The sequence below is a fragment of the Pongo pygmaeus genome, chromosome 10 (assembly GCF_028885625.2).
Source record: "Pongo pygmaeus isolate AG05252 chromosome 10, NHGRI_mPonPyg2-v2.0_pri, whole genome shotgun sequence".
Classification (NCBI taxonomy): Eukaryota; Metazoa; Chordata; class Mammalia; order Primates; family Hominidae; genus Pongo; species Pongo pygmaeus.
This window is the reverse complement of record NC_072383.2, coordinates 127,924,706-127,950,340: the sequence shown is the minus strand read 5'-3', so window position 1 is coordinate 127,950,340 and position 25,635 is coordinate 127,924,706. Positions and strand designations below refer to the sequence as shown.

Sequence of the window (25,635 nt, the reverse complement as noted above, 5' to 3'; positions counted from 1 at the left end):
ATTACTTCTGTCATGGTCAGGGGCCAGTAGGTTGTAAGAGAAAAAAACCCACTCAAGCAAAAGCTTAAATAACAAAGGATGTGTTATGAGGATTACAGGGATCTCACAGAACCCAGCTGCAAAGACCTTGGAGGAAAGGGAAGGTCAACACTTTCATGCCCACTCTCTCTCTCACCTGTGTTTTTATTTTGGTCTAATTCATTATTGTCTTCCTATGGATAAATGCCGTGCCCAAACATTTGCTTATACATAGTCCATCAGAGGGCTTCGTTCTCCAATTTTATATGTGCCCCCACTACACATCTTCCCAAGCATAACTTTGTCAGTCTTGTCTTTCTGGTTTCAAGTTTGAGAGAGAAAGAGAAAGAGAGGAGGGAGAGAGACGGAGAGAGAGTGATGCTGGCTGGCTCAGCATTGCTGAGATTGATGGCTCTAATGGCAGCAGCTGTCTCATTCCAATCAGCTGTTGCTGTGGCCCAGCGGGCAGGGTCATGGGCCACCTAGTGCTGTTCATCATCTCGGGCTTGGGGCGGAGCAGGTTCTCTGAGAGGGAGGGAGGAAGCAATGGATCTGCCACTGCTGTCAAGAATAATGACATCTTCACTAAAATTAAAGGCTGACATGAAATTGGAGGTTATCTCCAATGATCTGCCTGGTCAAACTATTTGGAAAGAAAGTTGGTCCAAATCAACAAAGTGAAAACAGCAAGAGACTGAGAGGTGCACAAACCTCAGCTCTGGCTGCTTTTTGGTCTTCCAGTTTCCTCCAGTTGGGTTGGGTGGAGGAAGAGACGAAGACTCTCCAATCAAGATGCTTCTCCCTCTCCTGCTGTCAGGCTTAACTCCTCCCTACAAGCCAAGACTATGTCCTGAGGCTAGGACAGATCCACTCCTGCAGACCGAGAAAAGGCAGGGCTGGCAAAACCACAGCCTGCAGCCCTGCAGTGGGACCTCATCTAGATCAGAGGCTTTTATCTGTATTGCCAGTAATCAGTGGAGACTCAGTATTTATTACAACTTAAAAATAATGTAATAAATATTTTTCATTTGAATGCGTAACACTTGTAAATGATTCCACTAACCAGTAATTTCCTTTGTCGTGCAATTTATTATTGTTCAGAAGTTGATTCTGAACAGCCCAAGGTCCCATCTTCCTTTTAACACCTACAGGAGGAAAAAAAAAAGAAAAGCAAATCTTCTTATGGATTGTTTAATACTGGCCCTGTTTTGTCATTTCGTTGTTTTATTTTGCTTTTTTGCATCTTTGTGAGAATTCGTTTTCTTTTATACTCTTGGTACTTCTTATTGCTTATTTCTACACTGTTTGAAAGGTTTGTCTTTGTTCTTGTAGCAATATTTTTGCCATTGTGTATCTACTGTACTAAGACTTGGGGCTCAATGAGCTTTTTGGCCCATTTGATTAACTTACATATTTTTCTCCATAGGAAGCAGCCATCAGTTGCTGGGTCCAGTTCAGTGATGGCTCAGTCACACCCTTGGATATTTATGATGGGAAAGACTTCTCCTTGATGGCCACATCTTTGGATGAGAAGGTGGTCTCCATCCACCAAGACCCCAAATTCAAGTGGCCTATCATTGCTGCGGAAACTGAAGGACAAGGCTCCCTGGTCAAGGTGGAAATGGTTATTAGTGAATCCTGCCAGAAATCCAAGCGGAAGAGCGTGTTAGCTGTTGGAACGGCAAACATCAAAGTTAAACTTGGCCAAAACGATGCTAACCCCAACACCAGTGACAGCAGACACACAGGGGCAGGGGTTCACATGGAAAACAATGTCAGTGACAGAAGGCCCAAAAAACCCTTGCAGGAATGGGGGAGTCAGGAAGGACAGTACTATGGCAGTTCTTCCATGGGACTCATGGAGGGACGGGGCACCACGACAGACAGGTCCATCCTGCAGAAGAAGAAAGGCCAGGAAAGCCTTTTAGATGACAACAGCCACTTGCAGACCATCCCCAGCGACCTCACCAGCTTCCCAGCCCAGGTGGACCTCCCCAGAAGCAATGGGGAAATGGATGGGAATGACCTGATGCAGTCATCCAAAGGGCTGAGCGACTTAGAAATTGGGATGTATGCTTTGTTGGGAGTCTTCTGTTTGGCCATTTTGGTCTTCTTGATAAACTGTGTGACCTTTGCATTAAAATACAGACACAAACAGGTTCCCTTCGAGGAGCAGGAAGGGATGAGTCACTCTCATGACTGGGTTGGGTTAAGCAACCGGACAGAGCTGTTGGAGAATCACGTCAACTTTGCCTCCTCGCAAGACGAGCAAATCACTGCCATTGACAGGGGCATGGATTTCGAGGAAAGTAAATATCTCCTCAGTACAAACTCCCAAAAAAGCATCAATGGGCAGCTGTTCAAACCTTTGGGACCCATCATCATTGATGGGAAAGATCAGAAAAGTGAGCCCCCAACATCCCCTACCTCAAAAAGGAAAAGGGTGAAATTTACCACCTTCACCGCCGTCTCCTCGGACGACGAGTACCCCACCAGGAACTCCATCGTGATGAGTAGCGAGGATGATATTAAGTGGGTCTGCCAGGATCTGGACCCTGGGGACTGCAAAGAGCTGCACAACTACATGGAGAGGTTACATGAAAATGTGTAAGCCAGACACACACAGACATTGGTTCTCACTCACCTTTCAGCCTTTAATTCCAGGATGTGTAGCAACGGTGCCCCCGGAAGAGAAACAAAGCAGCAGGACAAAATAAGGATGACACTATCCGTGGAGCCTCAGCCAATGACCCTGGCTCGGCGGCGAGGCCTGGAGTCCGCATCGACGCACACATTCCAGAGTACAGTGTCTTGCTTAAGAGGTTTATCATGCATGGCAAGATTTTTAAGACTTGAAACAAAAACGAGTTCTGAATCACTGAGCGCCTGAGAGCTTCCAGGAAAGAACAGCCTCTCTCTCTCTCTCTCGAATCAAAGCAATTTGGATATTGTAAAATCCACATGGCTCCAATATTCAGTATTGCAGACTATGGAAGAAAAGTACAACTCAGGTGGAGCATCCGTGGATCAATGGGAGGAAGTGTGTCATCGAAACTGGAGCAGCACATCTCGCTGTGAGCGCAATCACAGGCAGTCCAGTGCCGCCGTCAGCTGTGGGAGGCATGATTGTGAGTCATTGTCTCTCAAAGGCTGGGCCAGAGCTGGCTTAGATCATGGACAGGCCAAGGCAGTGGCTGACAAGGACTGAAAGGGAACATGTGGGCTAACAGGCCACAAATACCTTTGTAACTACATGCCAAGGACAAACACATGGACGCAAATCCTCTGAGCCCTTCAGGGCACTTCTTTATTTGTAAACTAAGGATACTGGGCATAGAATTTGAATCAGGTTCAAAGAACCAGGCTCTTTTGATTCATATCAAGTTCACAATGTATCCATTTCTATTTCTCCACTGCATTGCCATCCTCCCCAAAGCCGTGGGTCACCTGTGGGTGGGGGAGGGAGAGGGCAGTTTGTAGTATTTGCTGGGTCTTTTTTCTCCCCTTGGGTTTTGTGTCAACTGCCAAGTGACATTCTGTAGAGAAGCTCCCCTCGCAACCTGGTCATATGTCCCACGCCATCCATCTTTGAAGAGGCTGGTCTCTAGGCATGGGCAGTAGTCACGGTGAATTCCATACCAGGGGATATACATTCCCTTGCTTTACTAGAAAGAAAACAGGGCCACTTGGGATGGGTCTTTCACTGTTCATGGCAGATCTCCTGTCCAAGAATGTGGCCTCGAGGCTGTTGAGACAAATCGGGGTGCCTGTGTGGAACGTGCAGGGCATGTGGAGTTGGGGGGTTCCGGGTGTGAAAGCGGTGGGTCCAGCAGGAAGCCCGGCCTCGCACACATCGGACAGCACAGAAACCTTCATCTTGGAGGTGTGAAGGGATGAGGGGCATCAGTGCGTGTGGTGGAGATGCAGGTTTGCAAGCACTTGGTCCTGCAGTCAGCTCCGAAAGGTTTAGCATTGCTTAAGATCAGCATGACTCTGGATATCCCTGAATCCCTTCACTTATGAAGCCTATGAAGATGGGGGCAAGGAGACATCAGAGAATTCCTGCCTCATCTCACACTCCTCACTCCAAGGTAGAGAATGGTGTTGGGTGATTGCCAGCCAGATAGGATCCTGAGAAAGATGGCTGGGGGCGGTGGGTGGTGGGCAGAAGAGGCCGTGCTGTTGATCTTCTATTTTTCCCTCTGTGTCATTTTCTTTCTCTCTCTCTGCTCTTTAGATGTCTGTTTTCCAGTCTCCCTGTGTGTCTCTGTATCTCTCTCCTCCTTTGAACCTATCTCCCTGCTTCCTCTCCATCTCTGTAATTTTGAGTGTGTCTCTTTACTCCTTCTCCCTCTCCATAGAATTGAATTCTCTTTAGATCATGTGTGTGTAAATTTCACCAGTTTACCCTTCCAACCTTAGCCCTCTCCCCTGCAACTGTGGTGCTCTTGAGACTGAGGTTTCTGCAACCAGTAAGTCACCTGCTCCTGTCCGCAAGCTTACCTACCTTGTTTGTTTGGTTGGGTGATTAAGCTGTCACCCCTTTTCGATGAGAATCCTTTGCTTTCAGTAACGTCCTCATATTTCTTTCCATTCTTACCTGTGTCATGTTGTTGAATACTGCAGCCACTGCCCGCTCCCAAATCCATCTACATGTAGAATGTACTGTAGATTGTAAGAATGTAATATATATTTATAAACTTACTGACTGTAAATATAAAGTTTGCATTCAGTGGCTTTATGGCTGTCCTTTGTCTTCTACACGCTGACCCCTCCAAGGGGCTGGCATCAATTGCAAATGGCTCTGCAAATGCTGAGGCTCTAAATGAAATGCTGATTTAAGGATCCCAGCACAATCCAATTACACCTTTACATCGTGTAGTGCTGCTCTCTGCATTGAGGGGATGTTGACACGTGATGACAAAGTGCATTGTGTACTAAGTATCTCTCCTCCAGGACCTGAAAGGATTTGCAAATAAATCACATGTGCAATTCTCTCCTAAAAGCCTGCTGACAGATGGTGGTAAGTGGAAACTGTGGCAGGCAAGCATGCATTCCAGCCTCCTTTTGGGCTGAGGTGAGGAAAATTCTCTGTCCTTCCTTGGGTCTCGAGTGTACATACAATAACTCTGGACTGGGTTAAAAAGTTGATTGTAGATTCCTTTATCAACTGCAGCCCCAAGACAATTCTACAAAACAAGAAGATGCATGGAATCCTTATATTCATGCAAACAATAGCAAGTGATTGATAGGTCAATCATTTATTCAGCCAGTATTTACTGAGCAGCTACTCTGTACCAGGAATAGCTGTGAGCACTAGAGGCAGAGTCATACATACAGCAAATGCACATGCACTCTCAAAAACCTTATAGCTATTTGGGTGGGGGGAATAAACAGCAAACAAAATAATTTCAGATAGTCATGGGTTTTTCTGTTTGTGTGTTTGTTTTTGCTTTGAGACAGGGTCTTGCTCTGTCTTGTTGCCCAGGCTGGAGTGCAGTGGCACAATCTCAGCTCACTAAAACCTCTGCCTCCTGAGCGCTCAAGTGATCCTCCCACCTCAGCCTCCCGAGTAGCTGGGACTACAGGAACATGCCACCACACTCAGTGAATTTTTGTACTTTTTGTAGACATGGGGGTCTTGCTATGTTGCCCAGGCTGATCTTGAACTCCTGGGCTCAAGCAATCCTCCCACCTCGGCCTCCCAAAGTGCTGGGATTACAGGTGTGAGCCACGGAACCCAGCCGGTCATAAGTTTTGTAAAAGACAATGAAACTGGTTGCAGAATGGAGAAAATTGAGCCAACATTCAAAACTTTGATGATTTCACCTTAGAAATCTAGATTTCTAGCATCGCTTAAGAAGTCAGACACTGGCAAAATGGGGCTTCCAATCTGACTTGGCCTCGATGGGGCAGAGTGGCACTGAGGTTTCGAGTCCTCTCCACCCACGATGTCTTCTGGACCCAGAGTTGACCAGCTCCATTTATGCTCCCTCTCACCACTCTTCTAATAGAGAAGTGTTTCTCCCAAGTCACGGCTCTGCCCAAAAGTGGGGGAAACAGAGAGGGAAGGAGCCATGTGTTTTCAAGATCATTCAGAAAGAGCTCATTGCTTTACAAAAGGGAAGAAAAATCTTGTGTGTCTCCTAGGCAAATATAGAATGTCGTGTCTAAAGAACACAAGTGAAGATGCCATTATGATGCAAACCGTCATGCGATCCATGTGCCCAGAATCCGAGAAAGAACCGATAGGAAAGTCTTAACTAAAACGTCCACGAGGTGTCTTTTCCAGTGTGAATAAACAGGTGATGCGGCTTGGTTTCTCTCGCACCTGGCTGGTTTGCTCTTTGACGCCACCTGCGGGGCCCCTGGAGGCACTGAGTTTCCCAAACTCCCAAGGAAGATGGCGCTGGAAGCTGGGGGGCTGCCGGCCTCATCAGCATCTCCATGGGGGGCCTGTCCCTCGCAGCTTCTCGGTTCCCTCCCGGGACTCCGGCTACAGGTACTTTACCATAACTAAGTACCACAAACTGGGCAGCTTAAATAACAGAAATGTGTTGCCTCACTTTTCTGGAAGCCTGAAGTCTGAGCTCAGCGTGTCGGCAGAGCTGGTTCCCTCAGAGGGTTTGTGGGGGAACTCCTCCAGGCCTCTCCCAGCTCCTGCGGTTGCTGGCATCTTGGTAGTCCTCGACTTGTAGAAGCATCACTCTGATCTCTGCCTTCGTCTTCATATGGCAGACTCCCTGTGTGTCTGTCTGTGTCCAAATTTCCTCTTTTTTGTGAGACAGGGATCTCACTTTGCTACCCAGGCTGGAATACAGTTATGTGATCAACGCTTACTGCTGCCTCAACCTCCTGGGCTCAAGCAATCCTCCCACCCTAGCCTCTCAAGTAGCTGGGACTACAGACACACAACCACCACACCTAGCTAATTTTTTAAATTTTTTGTAAATATGGGGTCTCCCTATGTTTCCCAGGCTGGTCTCAAACTCCTGCCCTCAAGCAATCATCCCGTCTTGGCCTCCCAAAGTGCTGGGATTACAGGATAAGCCACCATGCCCGGCTCCAAATTTCCCCAAGGAAACTAGGGCCCACTCTACTCCAGTATGACCTCATCTCAACTAATTACATCTGCAATGACCCTATTTCCATACAAGGTTGTCTTCTGATACTGGGCATTAGGATTTCCACTATGAATTTGGGGGTGGGGGGAGACACAGTTCAATCCGTAACACCAGCCTCTGGTCCTAAGTTCCTGGGCAGCTAAGCCTGTGCACAAGCCGAGGGCAGCCATTTGTGACTGCCCTGGCACTGGGCTGGTGGGGCCCACTGGCCTTCCAGGAATGCGTCTCATCCCTCAGAGCCTCACCCTCCCCTCGGTTTCACACCCGTTTTACAAATGAGTCTCTGCTAGGACACCCTGGGAGTGCAAGTGAACAATTTATCTTTTTCCTTCTGGGAAAGCTCAGAACTGTGAATTAATTACCCAATTGGCGCTTCCCAAGGTGCAGTCATTAGCTCCTTGCCACCCTTTGTTTCGCCCTTGCAGCAGCAAATGATGCTCTGGCAGGAAGATGGGTGAGTCCGGGGTGTGCCCCAACGGAGACTGGCATCCTCTGAGCCAGTGATTACTGTGGATGACTGATCCGGGGGATGGAGAGGGGAGGCAGAGGTGAGAAGTGTGACAGGCCAGAGGCCAGATGCAGTCGTGACTTGGATCGGAGGAATCTCTGCCTGGCCAACAGGTCCTTCTTCTCAAGCGCATTGTGACACGCCTTCCCCACATCTGACCCCAAACGATATGAGTATATGGGAAAACATGCTGATCTGTTCATCAGAAAGTCAGAGATAGGAGAATGCAGGGTCTGTCCTGGGTACAAAGGCTACATGTGTTTTGGGAGATGTATTGGTTTCCTGGGGCCGTCATAACAAATCACTGCAAACAGGGCTGCTCACAGCAACCGGAATTTATTCTCTCCCCATTCTGAAGGCAGAAAGCCCAAAGTCAAGGTGTTGGCAGAGGGTTCCTTCCAGGTGTTATGAGGCCAGATCAGCCCCATGCCTCCTCTTCCAGCTTCGGGTGGCTCGTGACAATCTGGGGTCTCCTGGCTGGTGGACACATCACTCTAGTCCCTGCCTCTGTCATCACACGGCCCTCTCCCTGTGAGTCTTTGTGTCCAAGTTTTCTTAAGAAATTCAGTCGCTGGATTTTTGGATATATCCTAATTCGTATGACCTCATCTTACCTTGATTACATCTGCAAAGACCCTATTTCCTTCCAGATAAGGTCACATTTGCAGGGATTAAGGGGTAAGACTTCAACATATCTTCCTTGGGGGCACATTCCCAACCACTCCAGGGAGAAAGAAGTCCCCATGGCAGAGAAGAAGTTCCGTCTTCCTGTTTGCTTTAAAGAGAATCCTTTTATTACGAGTGATTAAAAAAATAAAGTGGGCTTAAGGGAAAAATAGCAGGAGTGAGGAAGAGGATGTGTTACTTTCTAGGATGGAACAAGCAGCAGTGCATCCAACATCCATCCCGGATGGTTGGCCCAGGGGCTCCCTGTCTCTTCTCCTCTCTCTGTTTTCCTCTGTATTTGCCTATTTGTCTTCATTCTCGGACAGCCCATTCTACATAGCAGCCTCCGGAAACTCTAGACTTGTTATTAAAATTGTGCAGGTAACAATCACAGAGCAAAGACAGTTAACTCCCAGCATGTTCAGAAAAAGTCCTCCATTGCCTCCTGTTGGCCAGCATGAGTCACTGGCTAAACATAGTCAGATCTGTTGACGGAATGGCCCAGGCCTGGTCACAAATACCTTGCCCCAGCCCTGGCACCTGAAGAATGAGGAGCAAGTCCTCATCTAAACCACAGCATAGAGACTCAGAGGAGAGGTTCCAAAGGCAGCATGGAGACATTTTGCCATTAACTGGGGAGATGTATGCTGTTCTTGCAAAGCAATGCACCCCAGGGTGCCCTTTCATTGCCTCCTCCTGGCTTCTGTGCCCCCAGATTCCATTCCCACGAGTTTTGCTTTCCAGACATTCAAGAAGACTCCTGAGCCAATATTAAGGGACCCCAGAGAATGCTGGGCCATGGTGAAGAGTGGGAGTCAACCCCTTCACAGAAAACCTCTGTGGGGCCACTGCAGAGACCCCGTCCTGTCTGGCCGAGTCCCCGTGAGCGCCCCCTCAGGGCCAGCACTCTGTGTAGCTGTTCTTTTTTGGACAGCCAGACCTTGAATTTTTCACAGCTGTTTTTCCTGATGTTGAATGGAGCCTGACTCACCAATTATGCTAATGGACTCGGAGCCCAGTGGCCGATGATTGTCTTATGACTTTAAAAGCTTCCGCCAGGCTCTTCTTTGTTCCCCTGCAGGCAGAGCATTGCGAGGCTCCTGGGTGTATCTTCTAAGTAGGCAGTCGATGTTTTCTAAATGAAAATTAACAGAGTGACTTTTAAAAAACATGATTTAAATCATGTCACTCCTGGCTTAAAACCCTCCAGTAGAGGCCCATAATTCCTGGAATAAAATCTGGATGCCATCATATGACCAAAAGGTCTTATGTGATGCAGAGCTGCCTGCCACCCACCCTCACACCCACCACCTGCCCACTCGCTCACTGCGCTCCAACCCCACCGGTTTCCTTCTGTCTATTCCTCTGTCAAAAGAAGCGCACTCACGGCTGGGCGCAGTGGCTCACGCCTGTAATCCCAGCACTTTGGGAGGCCGAGGCGGGCAGCTCACCTGAGGTCAGTTCAAGACCAGCCTAGCCAACATGGCGAAACCCCATCTCTACTAAAAATACAAAAATTAGCCTGGCGTGGTGGTGGGCACCTATAATCCCAGCTACCTGGGAGGCTGAGGCAGGAGAGTCAATTGAACCTGGAAGGCGGAGGTTTCAGTGAGCCAAGATCGAGCGACTGCACTCTAGCCTGGGCAACACAGTGATACTCCATCTCAAAAAAAAAAAAGAAAGAAGTGTAATCCCACCTCAAGGCCTTTGCCCGTACTGCTTCTTTATGGAACTCTATTCCCCCAGATTCTCAAGGTCTCACCCCTCCCCATCAAGCATGTCTCGGCTCATACTTCTTTTCCTCACACCTCCCATGCCACTTTCTTCCACTCTGATCATCTTATATAGTTCACAGCATTTACAGCGCCCTAGAATTGTTTGCTTTTAGCTTATTGTGTGTCTTCCCTAGTAGAATGTGAGTTCCAGAGGAGTAAGGAGATAGTTCAATCTGTTCCCTGCTATATACCCTATGACTAGAGTCATGCCTACAAAGAGTCAGCAATCAATAAACATTTTTTGGATGAATGGTTGCATGGCTAGATGATGGTGGATTGGTGGATGGATGGATGAATGGATGAAGGCTCATTAGATAAATGGATGGTATATGGCTGGATGGTTGGATGGTGGATGGATAAATGGATAGATGAAAGTTGACTAGATGAATAGATGAATGGTGGGTGGTTGGATGGATGGATGGATGCAGGGATGGATGAAGTTTGATTAGATGGACAGATAGATGGTGGATGATGGTGGATGGATGGATGGACAGACAGATAGATAATAAATGGTTTACAGAGCATAAGTGATGAAAGCACAATCTGATAAATTTAAGTGAGCCACCTAGTGAGAACCAGGAGACTGAATGCTGCCTGAGGACTGATTTTATATAATCCAATTGCTCTGCTATATGGACGTGATACTAGCGTCTTTCACTGGGCCAAAGACAAGCCTTCATCATCCCTGTACTGGTCATTTCAGGGGAGACAAAAATAAATTAGATGCAATTTCTTCCCTCAAGAGACACATAGAAAATAAAACCTCTTGTCATCTCTTTCTGTAGCAACCTTGCTGGCTTTCTTTCTAGGCCTAGCCTTCTGTGAATGAAGTGCGGTTTAAATGAAACAGCCCTTCCTCCTCAGATTAACCTTACTTAATGGAAGCCTTCCCCTTAACCAGGTTTCTGCCAGTCATGACTGGCAGAACTCCAGTCTACTGGTAAGTAGACATTTTCCTGGCTGGTTCATGTTTCCAAGAAAAGGGAGGGGGCTCTCTTCTTCCTCTGTAGCCCCTCCAATACTTGATACATGTTTGGGCTTGGGAGTTGAGGCACAGACAGTATTGCCCAATGCATTTCCCAGCTGCCTTGCAGTTCAGGTGGGGGCATGCAGCTAATTCTTGGGAATAGCCATGAACAGTAATGAGAGCCGTCACTTCCAATGAGAACAGGTTAGAGCCAGTGTGAGCTCTCCATGTGCATGATGACACGTGGCATCACATGAGGGAAACTGGAGAGCACCTCGTCCACATCAGACTCTTTTCAGCAAGAAACAGGCCTTTGTTCTGCAATACCACTGGTATGTTGGGTTATTTATTACTGTAGCAGCCCACCCCCTGACCTGATGAATACAATACCTATTAATTTATCAGATGCTGCTTGGCTTAGTGAGTAGCTGCATTCCGACGAGCACATCTTCATGTGGAAGCGGGAACTTGGTGGGAAAGGCGAGGGTTGGATTCAGGCCAAACTTGGTTACTTTTCCCTTTTAAGGTTCTGCCTGACCTGGGCACCCATGAAGTCTTGGCCTGAAGGAGCAGAACAAATGCATCATCCTGACCGTGAAGAGGCCTCCCGAGGCCTCACTGCGATTTTTATTAGCAGCTGCAGGAAAGCGACAGTTGCCTGCCTTGCTCCTTGTGCTCCTGGCGGGTGTGAGCTCATTAGTCCGCTCACTGTCTGCTTTGCTCTGTCTGCAGTGATGCTGCCCAGAAGCCTGGCTTTCCCCGGAAGGCCCCCGTGCTGGTCAGTCCTCCAGCTGCCCTGCCTGCCCTCCTTCCTTCTGCTCCATGCAGATGTGCATTAGCGTGGGAGGTGCTGACCCAGCTCCGAAGAGTCAGGCTCTTCTGGGCTGCACGTCCTTGTGCCTCCCCACAGCTTCCTTGGACACAGCAAGCAGCTTAAGGTCAGGAAACAGCAGGCCTGAGCTCCGTGCCAGCTGCTCTCCTTCTGAGAGTGGCAGATGCAAGCTGCCTTCCAAGCTCAAACCTCAGCATGGCCTCTGCTGCTCAAAGAAAAGTGGAGGCTGCCCGACGGCTCCTGTGCTCCCCGTTCGTTTCTGAAGTATTTTATGATGTTAAGAGCTGATTCCGTAATACAGCCAGGAAACAAACACAAGCCACTCTTGTCCCTGAGCCTCCAGTTCATCACTGTAACATGGAGAGAATGTCACTCAGACTGGGCACCCCTTGAAAAGGCCTTGCAGCCAGTAAAGGTCTGTGTGGACCCCCCAACTTTTCACAACATACCGGTGGCTCTGCCTGAGCATGCCTCTGTGGATCCCAATTCCTGTGGTTTGATTGGTGGTTACTGCTGCTACTTAAGACACACCCTTTCTCATCTGTATGTCCAAAGCTTTTTTTACTCCCCAACTTCCACTTCCATGAACCCAGCTCAGCCCCACAGCTTCAGTCTGTGCCCGCTGCTTCCCTGTGCCAAGCCTTTGCTAGAGCAGGTGAGCCCCATCCCACCAGAAGTCTGGGCCACCTCAGTAAGGTGGCTGGAATGACCTTACAGGGGCAGGCACAAGACCTCCACCAAGCAGCAGCCTCTTCTTGGCATGCATACAGGAAGAGCTGTTCAAACACTCAGCAGAGGTGACCGTCTTGAATTGGACACAAGGGTCCCTGAGACTGTGTTATGTGGCATCGTCTGGCTAGAAGCCGGCTCTACCTTGGCCAGCCCTTGGCCTCCCCCTAGCCTGGTGGGTCTGCAGAGAAGCTGGAATTACTTAAGCCCAAGGCCTCAAGCCAGCCTTCTCTTGAACTCCAGGCCTTGTAACAAAACAGTGGTGGTCTTCCAACCTCAAGAAGGGCAGTGAAGGCTACACCCCAGAAAAGAGATGAACGCCAATGAAAACAGAGATTTTTGTTCTTCCTAGCAGGTCCCTAGAAGACAAAATCACCAGCACCTTCTTCTATCCCTATCATTTTAGGAGGTCACCAGATTAAGCTAAATATCTCAGTGTATAATTTCCCTTTTCAGAAATTTCGATTGCTCCATGAAAAGGAATCATCCCTGTCCACCTTCAGGGTGGGTTTTCTGGCCCCCCCGTCCTTAAGGGGCAGGAGGTTCCTTCTCATCATCCTCCTGCCCTGGCACCTGCAGTGGCTTCAGACACCACATGAGGTAGACTTTGCTGCTCTCTCGGGGTGGTTCTGTCCATTCCCAAGGGGCATTCTCCCAGCCATGACTGTCACCTACGATTTACCATGGGGAAGATAGTCACTGAGCCTGGAGGGACCCTGGAGCAGAGCTCAGGCACCTGTAGGTGAGACGACTTCCCAAATTATATTTTTCTCCTTCGATAAATAAACAAAATCTAAGTTCTCCCAGTTTTAAAGAGCCTCAAGGAATATGCAAAACTCACTGTTGTCCCTTAGGTATTTGAAAATAACTATGGTTAACAACAACAAAACAAATCATCTGGGTCCATGGCCTAGCAAATCCCTGCTTCTTCCCTACTTTTGAGATGCTTTAAAGTATACGAAGGTTTTGAAAATAATTCCCCATCTGTCTTGCTGCTCCTCAAATAACTGAGACATAATCAATATGTGCAATTAAAATTTTCCATTTGTTGATATATAATTGGACAGACAAATAGCCTGAGCTCTAAGTGTCAATATATAGATCTTGGCAAGGAGGATAATCTGCTACGAGCAGCTATTAATCATATCATACACCTGCTTGGGAAGATTTCGGTCACTTTGTGTTGGAGAATATGAATCACTGGAGATTCTAAGTCCATTAAAGATTCTAGTCTTGATCTTCAGGCTCCAAATGTCAAAGGAATTTTCTCAGAGTCACATGGCTAGGAAGTGGCAAAGCTACATGTTTTGGATAACCAGTGATTATTGGGTACAGCACAATAGCTTCCAAACCCCTTTTCTTTTTTTTTTCCTAGTTTATTCCTTCTATTCTTTTTAATTTTATTATTATTATACTTTAATTTTTAGGGTACATATGCACAACGTGCAGGCCAAACCCCTGTTCTATTACCTTCACAAATTCCCTGGGGCATCACCTGCCCTCCTTGAGCACATTCTCGATAGAACAGTAAAGGCCAGTGGCTGAGCTTTTGCCACTGAAGTTAAAGGGTTGGGACCTTCCTGCCAGCACTGGGTGTCCGGCCAGCAGGTGGGTGCAGCCTGATCCAGGGGAACCAGGCAGATGCTCTTTCGTGGGCCAGGGACTCCCAAACAAATGACCCAGGGACAAAGCAGCAGATAGAATGCACCCATCCTGGGTGGAGCCAAGATGACCGAATAGAAACAGCTGCAGTCTACAGCTCCCAGTGTGAGCGACGCAGAAGACGGGTGATTTCTGCATTTCCAACTGAGGTACCGGGTTCATCTCACTGGGGAGTGCCAGACAGTGGGTGCAGGACAGTGGGTGCAGGGCACCGTGCATGAGCCGAAGCAGGGCGAGGCATCGCCTCACCTGGGAAGCGCAAGGGGTCAGGGAATTCCCTTTCCTAGTCAAAGAAAGGGGTGACAGACGGCACCTGGAAAATCAGGTCACTCCCACCCTAATACTGCGCTTTTCCAACGGGCTTAACAAACGGCGCACCAGGAGATTATATCCCGCACCTGGCTCAGAGGGTCCTACGCCCACGGAGCCTCACTCATTGCTAGCACAGCAGTCTGAGATCAAACTGCAAGGTGGCAGCGAGGCTGGGAGAGGGGTGCCTGCCATTGCCGAGACTAGATTAGGTAAACAAAGTGGCCAGGAAGCTCGAACTGGGTGGAGCCCACCACAGCTCAAGGAGGCCTGCCTGCCTCTGTAGGTTCCACCTCTGGGGGCAGGGCACAGACAAACGAAAGACAGCAATAACCTCTGCAGACTTAAAGGTCCCTGTCTGACAGCTTTGAAGAGAGTAGTGGTTCTCCCAGCATGCAGCTTCAGATCTGAGAACAGGCAGACTGCCTCCTCAAGTGGGTCCCTGACCCCCGAGTAGCCTAACTGGGAGGCACCCCCCAGTAGGGGCGGACTGACATCTCACATGGTCGGGTACTCCTCTGAGACAAAACTTCCAGAGGAACGATCAGGCAGCAGCATTTGTGGTTCACCAATATCCGCTGTTCTGCAGCCACCACTGCTGATACCCAGGCAAACAGCGTCTGGAGTGGACCTCCAGTAAACTCCAACAGACCTGCAGCTGAGGGTCCTGTCTGTTAGAAGGAAAACTAACAAACAGAAAGGACATCCACACCAAAAACCCATCTGTACGTCACCACCATCAAAGACCAAAGGTAGATAAAACCACAAAGATGGGGAAAAAACAGAGCAGAAAAACCAGAAACTCTAAAAATCAGAGCTCCTTTCCTCCTCCAAAGGAACGCAGCTCCTCACCAGCAACAGAACAAAGCTGGACGGAGAATGACTTTGACTAGTTGAGAGAGGAAGGCTCAGAAGACCAAACTACTCCGAGCTAAAGGAGGAAGTTCGAACCAATGGCAAAGAAGTTAAACACTTTGAAAAAAAAATAGATGAATGGATAACTAGAATAACCAATGCAGAGAAGTCCTTAAAGGACCTGATGGAGCTGAAAACCATGGCACGAGAACTACGTCACGAATGCACAAGCCTCAGTAACCGATGAGATCAACTGGAAGAAAGGGTATCAGTGATAGAAGACAAAATGAATGAAATGAAGCGGGAAGAGAAGTTTAGAGAAAAAAGAATAAAAAGAAATGAACAAAGCCTCCAAGAAATGTGGGACTATGTGAAAAGATCAAATTTACGTCTAATTGGTGTACCTGAAAGTGATGGGGAGAATGGAACCAAGTTGGAAAACACTCTGCAGGATATTATCCAGGAGAACTTCCCCAATCTAGCAAGGCAGGCCAACATTCAAATTCAGGAAATACAGGGAATGCCACAAAGATACTCCTTGAGAAGAGCAACTCCAAGACACATAATTGTCAGATTCACCAAAGTTGAAATGAAGGAAAAAATGTTAAGGGCAGCCAGAGAGAAAGGTCGGGTTACCCACAAAGGGAAGCCCATCAGACTAACAGCGGATCTCTTGGCAGAAACTCTACAAGCCAGAAGAGAGTGGGGGCCAATATTCAACATTCTTCAAGAAAAGAATTTTCAACCCAGAATTTCATATCCAGCCAAACTAAGCTTCATAAGTGAAGGAGAAATAAAATACTTTACAGACAAGCAAATGCTGAGAGATTCTGTCACCACCAGGCCTGCCCTAAAAGAGCTCCTGAAGGAAGCACTGAACATGGAAAGGAACAACTGGTACCAGCCACTGCAAAAACATGCCAAATTGTAAAGACCATCAAGGCTAGGAAGAAACAGCATCAACTAATGAGCAAAATAACCAGCTAACATCATAATGACAGGATCAAATTCACACATAACAATACTAACCTTAAATGTAAATGGACTAAATGCTCCAATTAAAAGACACAGACTGGCAAATTGGATAAAGAGTCAAGACCCATCAGTGTGCTGTATTCAGGAAACCCATCTCACGTGCAGAGACACACATAGGCTCAAAATAAAGGGATGGAGGAAGATCTACCGAGCAAATGGAAAACAAAAAAAGGCAGGGGTTGCAATCCTAGTCTCAGACTTTAAACCAACAAAGATCAAAAGAGACAAAGAAGGCCATTACATAATGGTAATGAGATCAATTCAACAAGAAGAGCTAACTATCCTAAATATATATGCACTGAATACAGCAGCACCCAGATTCATAAAGCAAGTCCTGAGTGACCTACAAAGAGACTTAGACTCCCACACAATAATAATGGGAGAATTTAACACCCCACTGTCAACATTAGACAGATCAACGAGACAGAAAGTTAACAAGGATACCCAGGAATTGAACTCAGCTCTGCACCAAGTGGACCTAAGAGACATCTACAGAACTCTCCACCCCAAATCAACAGAATATCCATTCTTTTCAGCACCACACCACACCTATTCCAAAATCGACCACATAGTTGGAAGTAAAGCTCTCCTCAGTAAATGTAAAAGAACAGAAATTATAACAAACTATCTCTCAGATCACAGTGCAATCAAGCTAGAACTCAGGATTAAGAATCTCACTCAAAACCGCTCAACTACATGGAAACTGAACAACCTGCTCCTGAATGACTACTGGGTACATAACGAAATGAAGGCAGAAATAAAGATGTTCTTTGAAACCAACAAGAACAAAGACACAACATACCAGAATCTCTGGGACACATTCAAAGCAGTGTGTAGAGAGAAATTTATAGCACTAAATGCCCACAAAAGAAAGCAGGAAAGATCTAAAATTGACACCCTAACATCACAATTAAAAGAACTAGAGAAGCAAGAGCAAACACATTCAAAAGCTAGCAGAAGGCAAGAAATAACTAAGATTAGAGCAGAACTAAACGAAATAGAGACATAAAAAACCCTTCAAAAAATCAATGAATCCAGGAGCTGGTTTTTTGAAAAGATCAACAAAAATGATAGACTGCTAGCAAGACTAATAAATAAGAAAAGAGAGAGGAATCAAATAGACTGCAATAAAAAAATGACAAAGGGGATATCAGCACCGATCCCACAGAAATACAAACTACCATCAGAGAATACTATAAACACCTCTACACAAATAAACTAGAAAATCTAGAAGAAATGGATAAATTCCTTGACACATACGCTCTCCCAAGACTAAACCAGGAAGAAGTTGAATCTCTGAATAGACCAATAACAGGACCTGAAATTGAGGCAATAATTAATAGCTTACCAACCAAAAAAAATCCAGGACCAGATGGATTCACAGCCGAATTCTGCCAGAGGTACAAGGAGGAGCTGGTACCATTCCTTCTGAAACTATTCCAATCAATAGAAAAAGAGGGAATCCTCCCTAACTCATTTTATGAGCCCAGCATCATTCTGATACCAAAGCCTGGCAGAGACACAATAAAAAAAGAGAATTTTAGACCAATATCCTTGATGAACATTGATGCAAAAATCCTCAATAAAATACTGGCAAACCAAATACAGCAACACATCAAAAAGCTTATCCACCATGATCAAGTGGGCTTCATCCCTGGGATGCAAGGCTGGTTCAAAATACGAAAATCAATAAACGTAAGCCAGCATATAAACAGAACCAAAGACAAAAACCACATGATTATCTCAATAGATGCAGAAAAGCCCTTTGACAAAATTCAACAACTCTTCATGCTAAAAATTCTCAATAAATTAGGTATTGATGGGACATATCTCAAAATAATAAGGGCTATCTATGACAGACCCACAGCCAGTATCATACTGAATGGACAAAAACTGGAAGCATTCCCTTTGAAAACTGGCACAAGACAGGGATGCCCTCTCTCACCACTCCTATTCAATATAGTGTTGGAAGTTCTGAACAGGGCAATCAGGCAGGAGAAGGAAATAAAGGGCATTCAATTAGGAAAAGAGGAAGTCAAATTGTCCCTGTCTGCAGATGACATGATTGTATATCTAGAAAACCCCATTGTCTCAGCCCAAAATCTCCTTAAGCTGATAAGCAACTTCAGCAAAGTCTCAGGATACAAAATCAATGTGCAAAAATCACAGGCATTCTTATACACCAATAACAGACAAACAGAGAGCCAAATCATGAGTGAACTCCCATTCACAATTGCTTCAAAGAGTATAAAATATCTAGGAATCCAACTTACAAGGGATGTGAAGGACCCCTTCAAGGAGAACTACAAACCACTGCTCAATGAAATAAAAGAGGATACAAACAAATGGAAGAACATTCCATGCTCATGGGTAGGAAGAATCAATATCATGAAAATGGCCATACTGCCCAAGGTCATTTATAGATTCAATGCCATCCCCATCAAGCTACCAATGACTTTCTTCACAGAATTGGAAAAAACTACTTTAAAGTTCATATGGAACCAAAAAAGAGCCTGCATCGCCAAGTCAATCCTAAGCCAAAAGAACAAAGCTGGAGGCATCACACTACCTGACTTCAAACTATACTACAAGGCTATGGTAACCAAAACAGCACGGTACTGGAACCAAAACAGAGATATAGACCAATGGAACAGAACAGAGCCCTCAGAAATAATGCTGCATATCTAAAACTATCTGATCTTTGGCAAACCTGAGAAAAACAAGCTATGGGGAAAGGATTCCCTATTTAATAAATGGTGCTGGGAAAACTGGCTAGCCATATGTAGAAAGCTGAAACTGGATCTCTTCCTTATACCTTATACAAAAATTAATTCAAGATGGATTAAAGACTTACATGTTAGACCTAAAACCATAAAAACCCTAGAAGAAAACCTAGGCAATACTATTCAGGACATAGGCAAGGGCAAGGACTTCATGTCTCAAACTCCAAAAGCAATGGCAACAAAAGCCAAAATTGACAAATGGGATCTAATTAAACTCAAGAGCTTCTGCACAGCAAAAGAAACTACCATCAGAGTGAACAGGCAACCTACAGAATGGGAGAAAATTTTCGCAACCTACTCATCTGACAAAGGACTAATATCCAGAATCCACAATGAACTCAAGCAAATTTACAAGAAAAAAACAAACAACCCCATCAAAAAGTGGGTGAAGGATATGAACAGACACTTCTGAAAAGAGGACATTTATGCAGCCAAAAAATGCATGAAAAAATGCTCACCATCACTGGCCATCAGAGAAATGCAAATCAAAACCACAATGAGATACCATCTCACACCAGTTAGAATGGCCATCATTAAAAAGTCAGGAAACAACAGGTGCTGGAGAGGAGGTGGAGAAATAGAACACTTTTTACACTGTTGGTGGGACTGTAAACTAGTTCAACCATTGTGGAAGTCAGTGTGGCGATTCCTCAGGGATCTAGAACTAGAAATACCATTTGACCCAGCCATCCCATTACTGGGTATATACCCAAAGGATTATAAATCATGCTGCTATAAAGACACATGCACACGTATGTTTATTGCGGCATTATTCACAATAGCAAAGACTTGGAACCAACCCAAATGTCCAACAATGATAGACTGGATTAAGAAAATGTGGCACATATACACCATGGAATACTATGCAGCCATAAAAAATGATGAGTTCATGTCCTTTGTAGGGACATGGATGAAGCTGGAAACCATCATTCTCAGCAAACTATTGCAAGGACAAAAAACCAAACACTGCATGTTCTCACTCATAGGTGGGAATTGAAGAATGAGAACACATGGACACAAGAAGGGGAACATCACACACCGGGGACTGTTGTGGGGTGGGGGGAGGGGGGAGGGATAGCATTAGGAGATATACCTAATGCTAAATGACAAGTTAATGGGTGCAGCACACCAACATGGCACATGTATATATATGTAACAAACCTGCACTTTGTGCACATGTACCCTAAAACTTAAAGTATAAAAAAAAAAAAAGACTTAATGATACTAAAAAAAAAAAAAAAAAAAAAAAAAGAATGCACCCATCCCACCAGGAGCCACTTGCCCATTTGTTCCTGCTTGGGATCATTCCACAGTGTCTGCCTTCCAGCCTCCAAAGCCACCCTGTTCCCTGTCTATTTCTCAACACCCTGGTGATTCTGCGAGTTCCCAGTGGCCTTCCAGTAAATCGTATTTTACTTTAGTAATGAGGTCCATTTCTTGCTTACAACTAAACATCCTATCTGGTAAAACTGGTCTTCCTCTCAGATGCTGCCTGATAAGAAAAGGACGTCTGTTGTCCCAGTGTGACATGCAGGCCACAGTCAGCTGGGGAAATCTCTGATGCCCTACATTTTGATAAGGCCCCATATCAGATAGGGTACAAGCCAGGCTTCTAGGTAAAAGAAAATTGAGACATTTATTTCAAGTGCTAGTTTAGAAAGGAATGGTCCATGGCCAGGGGAGGCTCCGCCTCTGACTCACGAGCTCATCTAGGGATGCACTTCCTTCTACCAAGATGCTCCTCCAAGAATTGCCCTCATCTACAGCCTTGCTCCACCCCGGCACTGCTGGCATTTTGGGGTGGATGATCCTCTGTGGGGGGAATGTCCCGTGTATCATATGGTGTGTAGCAGCACCCCTGGCCTCCACCCACCAGAGCCGGTCACCCTCTCCACCCACCAGAGCCGGTCATCCCTGCCATTGGGATAAAACTATGTCACAACCTCAGTGCCTTCATTCCAGCCCGCAGGGAGAAAGGAGGAAATAAAAGCCAGTGGTGGCTGAGCAAGCTCCTTTAGGACCTGGCCAACACCAGGCAACTCCCTCTGCTCCATTAGCACGAACTTGTCCCCGGGTCACTCCAGCTGGAGGGGAGGCAGGGAGGCGCCTCCAGCTGAGCAGCGTGGGCCTGGCTAAAGCACATGGGGTCTTTTTACTAAATTGCGGGGAGAAGCCATAGGCTCTGGAAACAAACAGCAGTCTCTGTCACAGGTCCTGACAGACCACTGTAAATGCCCCTCTCACGGGATCAACAAGAGGCAGGGCAGAGAGGCCTGGATTCAGGTTATCTCAGCTGGATATATGTGGCGATTATATGCACGTGTGTTTAACACACATACACACAGCACACATACAAAGCATACATGTGCGTAATACATACAGGCACACATACATGTACTTATGTTTATGTAACGTACCACACATATACATTATACATGCATGTACATTGTTATATGTGTATTTACACTCATGTATATATACATAGAAAACCCCCATGTGCATACATGTACACCTATACTTATATGCATAAATAACACACATATTTAACATATATACATATATATGTATATATTCTCTATTTCTTGGGTTCTCTAGGGACAGGGGACCTAGAACATAGAGAAGTTGTAAGAAAAGTCAGTGGGCATCATCTCTGATGGGCAAAAGTATACTCCCCATTGCTACAGCAAAGCCAGTGGGTTCAGAGCAGGAGCTTTGGGGTCATAGGGACACGGATTTGAGCTTGCTGCTGGTGCTAACCCCATGGTACAGAAGATGCAATGAAGGTTCAAAGGGCGGAGGTTTTGAGGGTGGACAGTCGCTGGTTGGAATCTATGCTCTGCCAATTCCTAGCTGAGGGAAGTTTACTGACTGTCTATTCCTTGATGACTATTCCCTTGTTTACTTCACTCTAATCCTCAATTATTTCATATGCGAAATGGGATGATAGTTGTTCAAATATCATAAGGTTGTGGGGAGGGGTGAGGAAATGGTGCACATTGGCTGGTTATAGGAAGCACTCAGTAAACAGGAGTTATCACAGCTGTAAATATCACCAGGTTAGTCCTTCACGGATGCTGAGGGGTGGATTACAGCACTGGGCTAGGTCAGTGGTTCCTGAAACCTACTTGGAGAGCTTTTACAAAATCTAGATAGAAAAGCACCCACCCTCTCCAAGGAATTTGCAGTTGATTGATCAGAGGCAGGGCCTAGGAGTCTGTATTTGTAAAGGCTTCCCCCAGTTGATTCTGATGTACAGCCAGGTTTGGGAAGTAGCCTTCCAATGCTAAAATTTTATGTTCCAATTCTTTAACTTCACTCTCTGTCCTTTTATCTTCAAGTCAGAAATCCCAGCCTTGGTCCCTTCCCAAGCCATTAATAAGCATTTACGACTCTCTGTCGTCCTTCCTCCTTCCAGTCCTGATCAATAGTTCTCCTCTTAGTATTTGGCACTCCTCTTCATGCATGGGCAAGCTCTCAAGGTCAGTGATGGGCAAAGAATCTTCTCTTTAAACAATAGTGCTGACCTGCAGGATTCTGTGTTCCTGAACCATTCAGCAGCGATTGGATTTAAAGCAGCCCTCTGCTCTGTGTGTGCGTGGCAGAGTGAGATGGGAGCCACACCCAGTAGAATGCTGTTGGGAAGACCAGTGCTGAATGCTGCAGAGGTGTGGTGAGCGAATGAATTCAGTGCAGAAGGTGGCTGCCGGCCCCAGACACTGCTGCCACCAATGACGAATGAGCCTCCAGAAGCCAGCTGCAAGGAGCTCCGCTCCTGTGTGGAGCCTGCGTGCAGTTACTTAGATAGCTCGCCAAGTGACCCCCAGAAAAAAAGGCAAGCCTTGACTCTTCAAAGTACATGAGGTAATTTATCCTACAATTGGACCTGTGCATTTGCATGACAGATAAAGGCATAAGGTTATTTCTTGCAGAGCTTACTGTCATGATGAAACACTGGGAACCACCTAAATGGCCTTCAGTAGAAAGCTAGCTAAGGAGTTCATGCGGCCCTCTGCTTCTGGGGGGTTATGACAGCACCTCAGTCCCCATGGACATAGTACTGGCTTCCAAGGCTGTAAAGGGCTGATATGGGCTCTTCCGGCCCTGTGTGGACCCCATAAGTGTGTCCAAGCTTCGATGCCGGTGTAGACTCTATTGTCTAGTGGTGCGGACTGGTATAATGGGCTGATTACAGTGAGGAGCCCCCGTTCTTCTGCCCATGTGCACACCATTTCCCTGTTTTCAGTTTGTAATATTTAATTGATATTCTATGTACTCAAAACATACGACATGATAATTTGATATTATATATACATTGTGTACTTATTTTCAATATATCTCTGTACTGTATCGGTGGGGGGGGGGAGTGTATTTCTCCACTTTTTGAATCTCAGCTGACCTTTCCACTTGCCTTAAGTTCACAAAATACAGTAGATGTAACATTGTGCCAGCTCCAAACCTAAGTGTCAAGAACCCTTGAATGCTCCTGCTCATTCTTTAGAACTTTCTGGCTCCATAGTAACAAGCCCAGGCTAGCTTGCTGAGGAATGAGTCATGTAGAACAGTTGCCCTTGTCAACGCTGCAAACATAAGACAGCCCAGCCAGCTGACCATAGAAACATCAGTAAACTCAGCCAAGATGTAAGAACTGTCCAGTCAATGCAGAGATGCATGCATTGGATAAATGTTTATTAACAGTGGGTTTACTGCTTGTGGGTTTAGTGCTTGTATATTATGCAGCAGGAGCTAACTGATACATCTGGGTGGGGCTATGGTGGTTCCCTAATCTTTATGATAGAGTCAATGTGGCTTCTTGTTATCACGCAGCATTCTATAGGTCCCATAGTATAAAGGATCTGCAGAGTCTCTTCTCTGGACACATAAAGTCACCCCAGGCTTCCAGGACCCCCATATATGCCTCAGAAGCACAAGATTCAGAGCTCACCATCATCAAAATAAGTGTCTCTGGCACTATGATGATCTCTGGGGAAGAAGGCATGGGCAGCTGTGATCCAGAGGCAGCAGAACAGTGGCTATCATTGTAGTTGGCTTTTTCAGTGGGGATATTAAAGTTTACAAGGGAAGTCACTGTCATCAGTTTACACCGGTGGTGATACATGGCAAAGACAAGGTTGGAATCTAGATGGCAACATTGTCTCCATACTGTCCCCCTGGGGCAGAAAACTCAAGTACCTGCCAGGGCCAGCCAGGTAATGAAATGTGTGAGTTGTCATACCCGACTGCATTTTCCTCAGCACAGAGGCACGTTGCTTGCATATTAAACAGGGGCACAGAATCTTTACTTACACAGAGAATGAGCCTCTCTATCATTGTTCTTGGAACACAAGCATGATTGGCTTCCCTCTTGACTCTCCCATAAGAAACACATGAGCACACACATCATGATATATAGCAACTGACAATTGGGTTTAGTGTCAGGAGGACAATTAAAAGGGGTAGGGACTGAGGAGATGTTTTTCCAAAAGGGGTAATCACCCCTTCACATCAGGCATGTGGAAATGCAAGCCCAGTGTCTTCAAGCTTTTCAAATTTTCAGGAGAATCAGGAAGTTTCAATCTGTATGTGAAACCTTCAGATAGGCAATTCTTAGTAGCTATCTAACAAATAAGTCATGTTGGGATTGTAGGAAATAATAAATGAAGGAGGTTATACTCTTTGACAGTGTGGTTAAAATAAAAATAACAGATAAAATGAATTGAGTGCTCACAAACACAATGTTAAGCAAAAGAAGACACAAAAGAGCAATATACTATATGATTGCATTTGTAGGAAGGTCAACAACAGGCAAAATAATATATAATGATATGAGTCCAAATAGTGGTTACTGTTAAGGTTATATTGCCTAGAAGGGGTATGAGAAAGCCTTCAAGGAGTACTGCTAATATCCTATATCTTAATCTGGGTGGTGGTTTCAGGGGTGGTTACATATTTAAACATTTGTAGGCTGGGTGCAGTGGCTCATGCCTGTTATCCCAGCACTTTGGGAGGCTGAGACAGGCAGATTTCTTAAGCTCAGGAGTTCAAGAACAGCCTGGACAGCATGGCAAACCCTGTCTCTTCAAAAAATACAAAAGTTAGCCAGCTGTGGTGGTGCACGCCTATAGTCCCAACTACTTGGGAAGCTAAGGTGGGAGGATCACTTGAGCCCAGGAGGTCGAGATTGCAGTGAGCCAAGATCATGCCACTGCACTTCAGCCTGGGCAACAGAGTAAGATCCTATCTCAAAAATAAAAATAAATACAAATTTTAACAAATTAAAAATAAAAATATGCAGTTCTGTGCATTTTCCTAAACTTAAATTATAGCTCTATCAATATACCAATAATGATAATAATAAACTATGAACAACTGTAT

The 25,635-nt window shown here is 45.9% G+C and overlaps 1 protein-coding gene across 1 annotated transcript in view; it reads left to right on the top strand.

Moving 5' to 3' along the window:
* Positions 1–2,678, top strand: part of TMEM132D (transmembrane protein 132D) — an 824,298-nt gene extending 821,620 nt beyond the window's left edge. The window contains exon 9 of the mRNA XM_054444603.2: positions 1,445–2,678. Within this exon, the coding sequence (XP_054300578.1) occupies positions 1,445–2,629 (1,185 nt within the window). The 3' untranslated portion in view covers positions 2,630–2,678. The remainder of the gene's footprint in view (positions 1–1,444) is intronic.
* Positions 2,679–25,635: the final 22,957 nt, after the last annotated feature.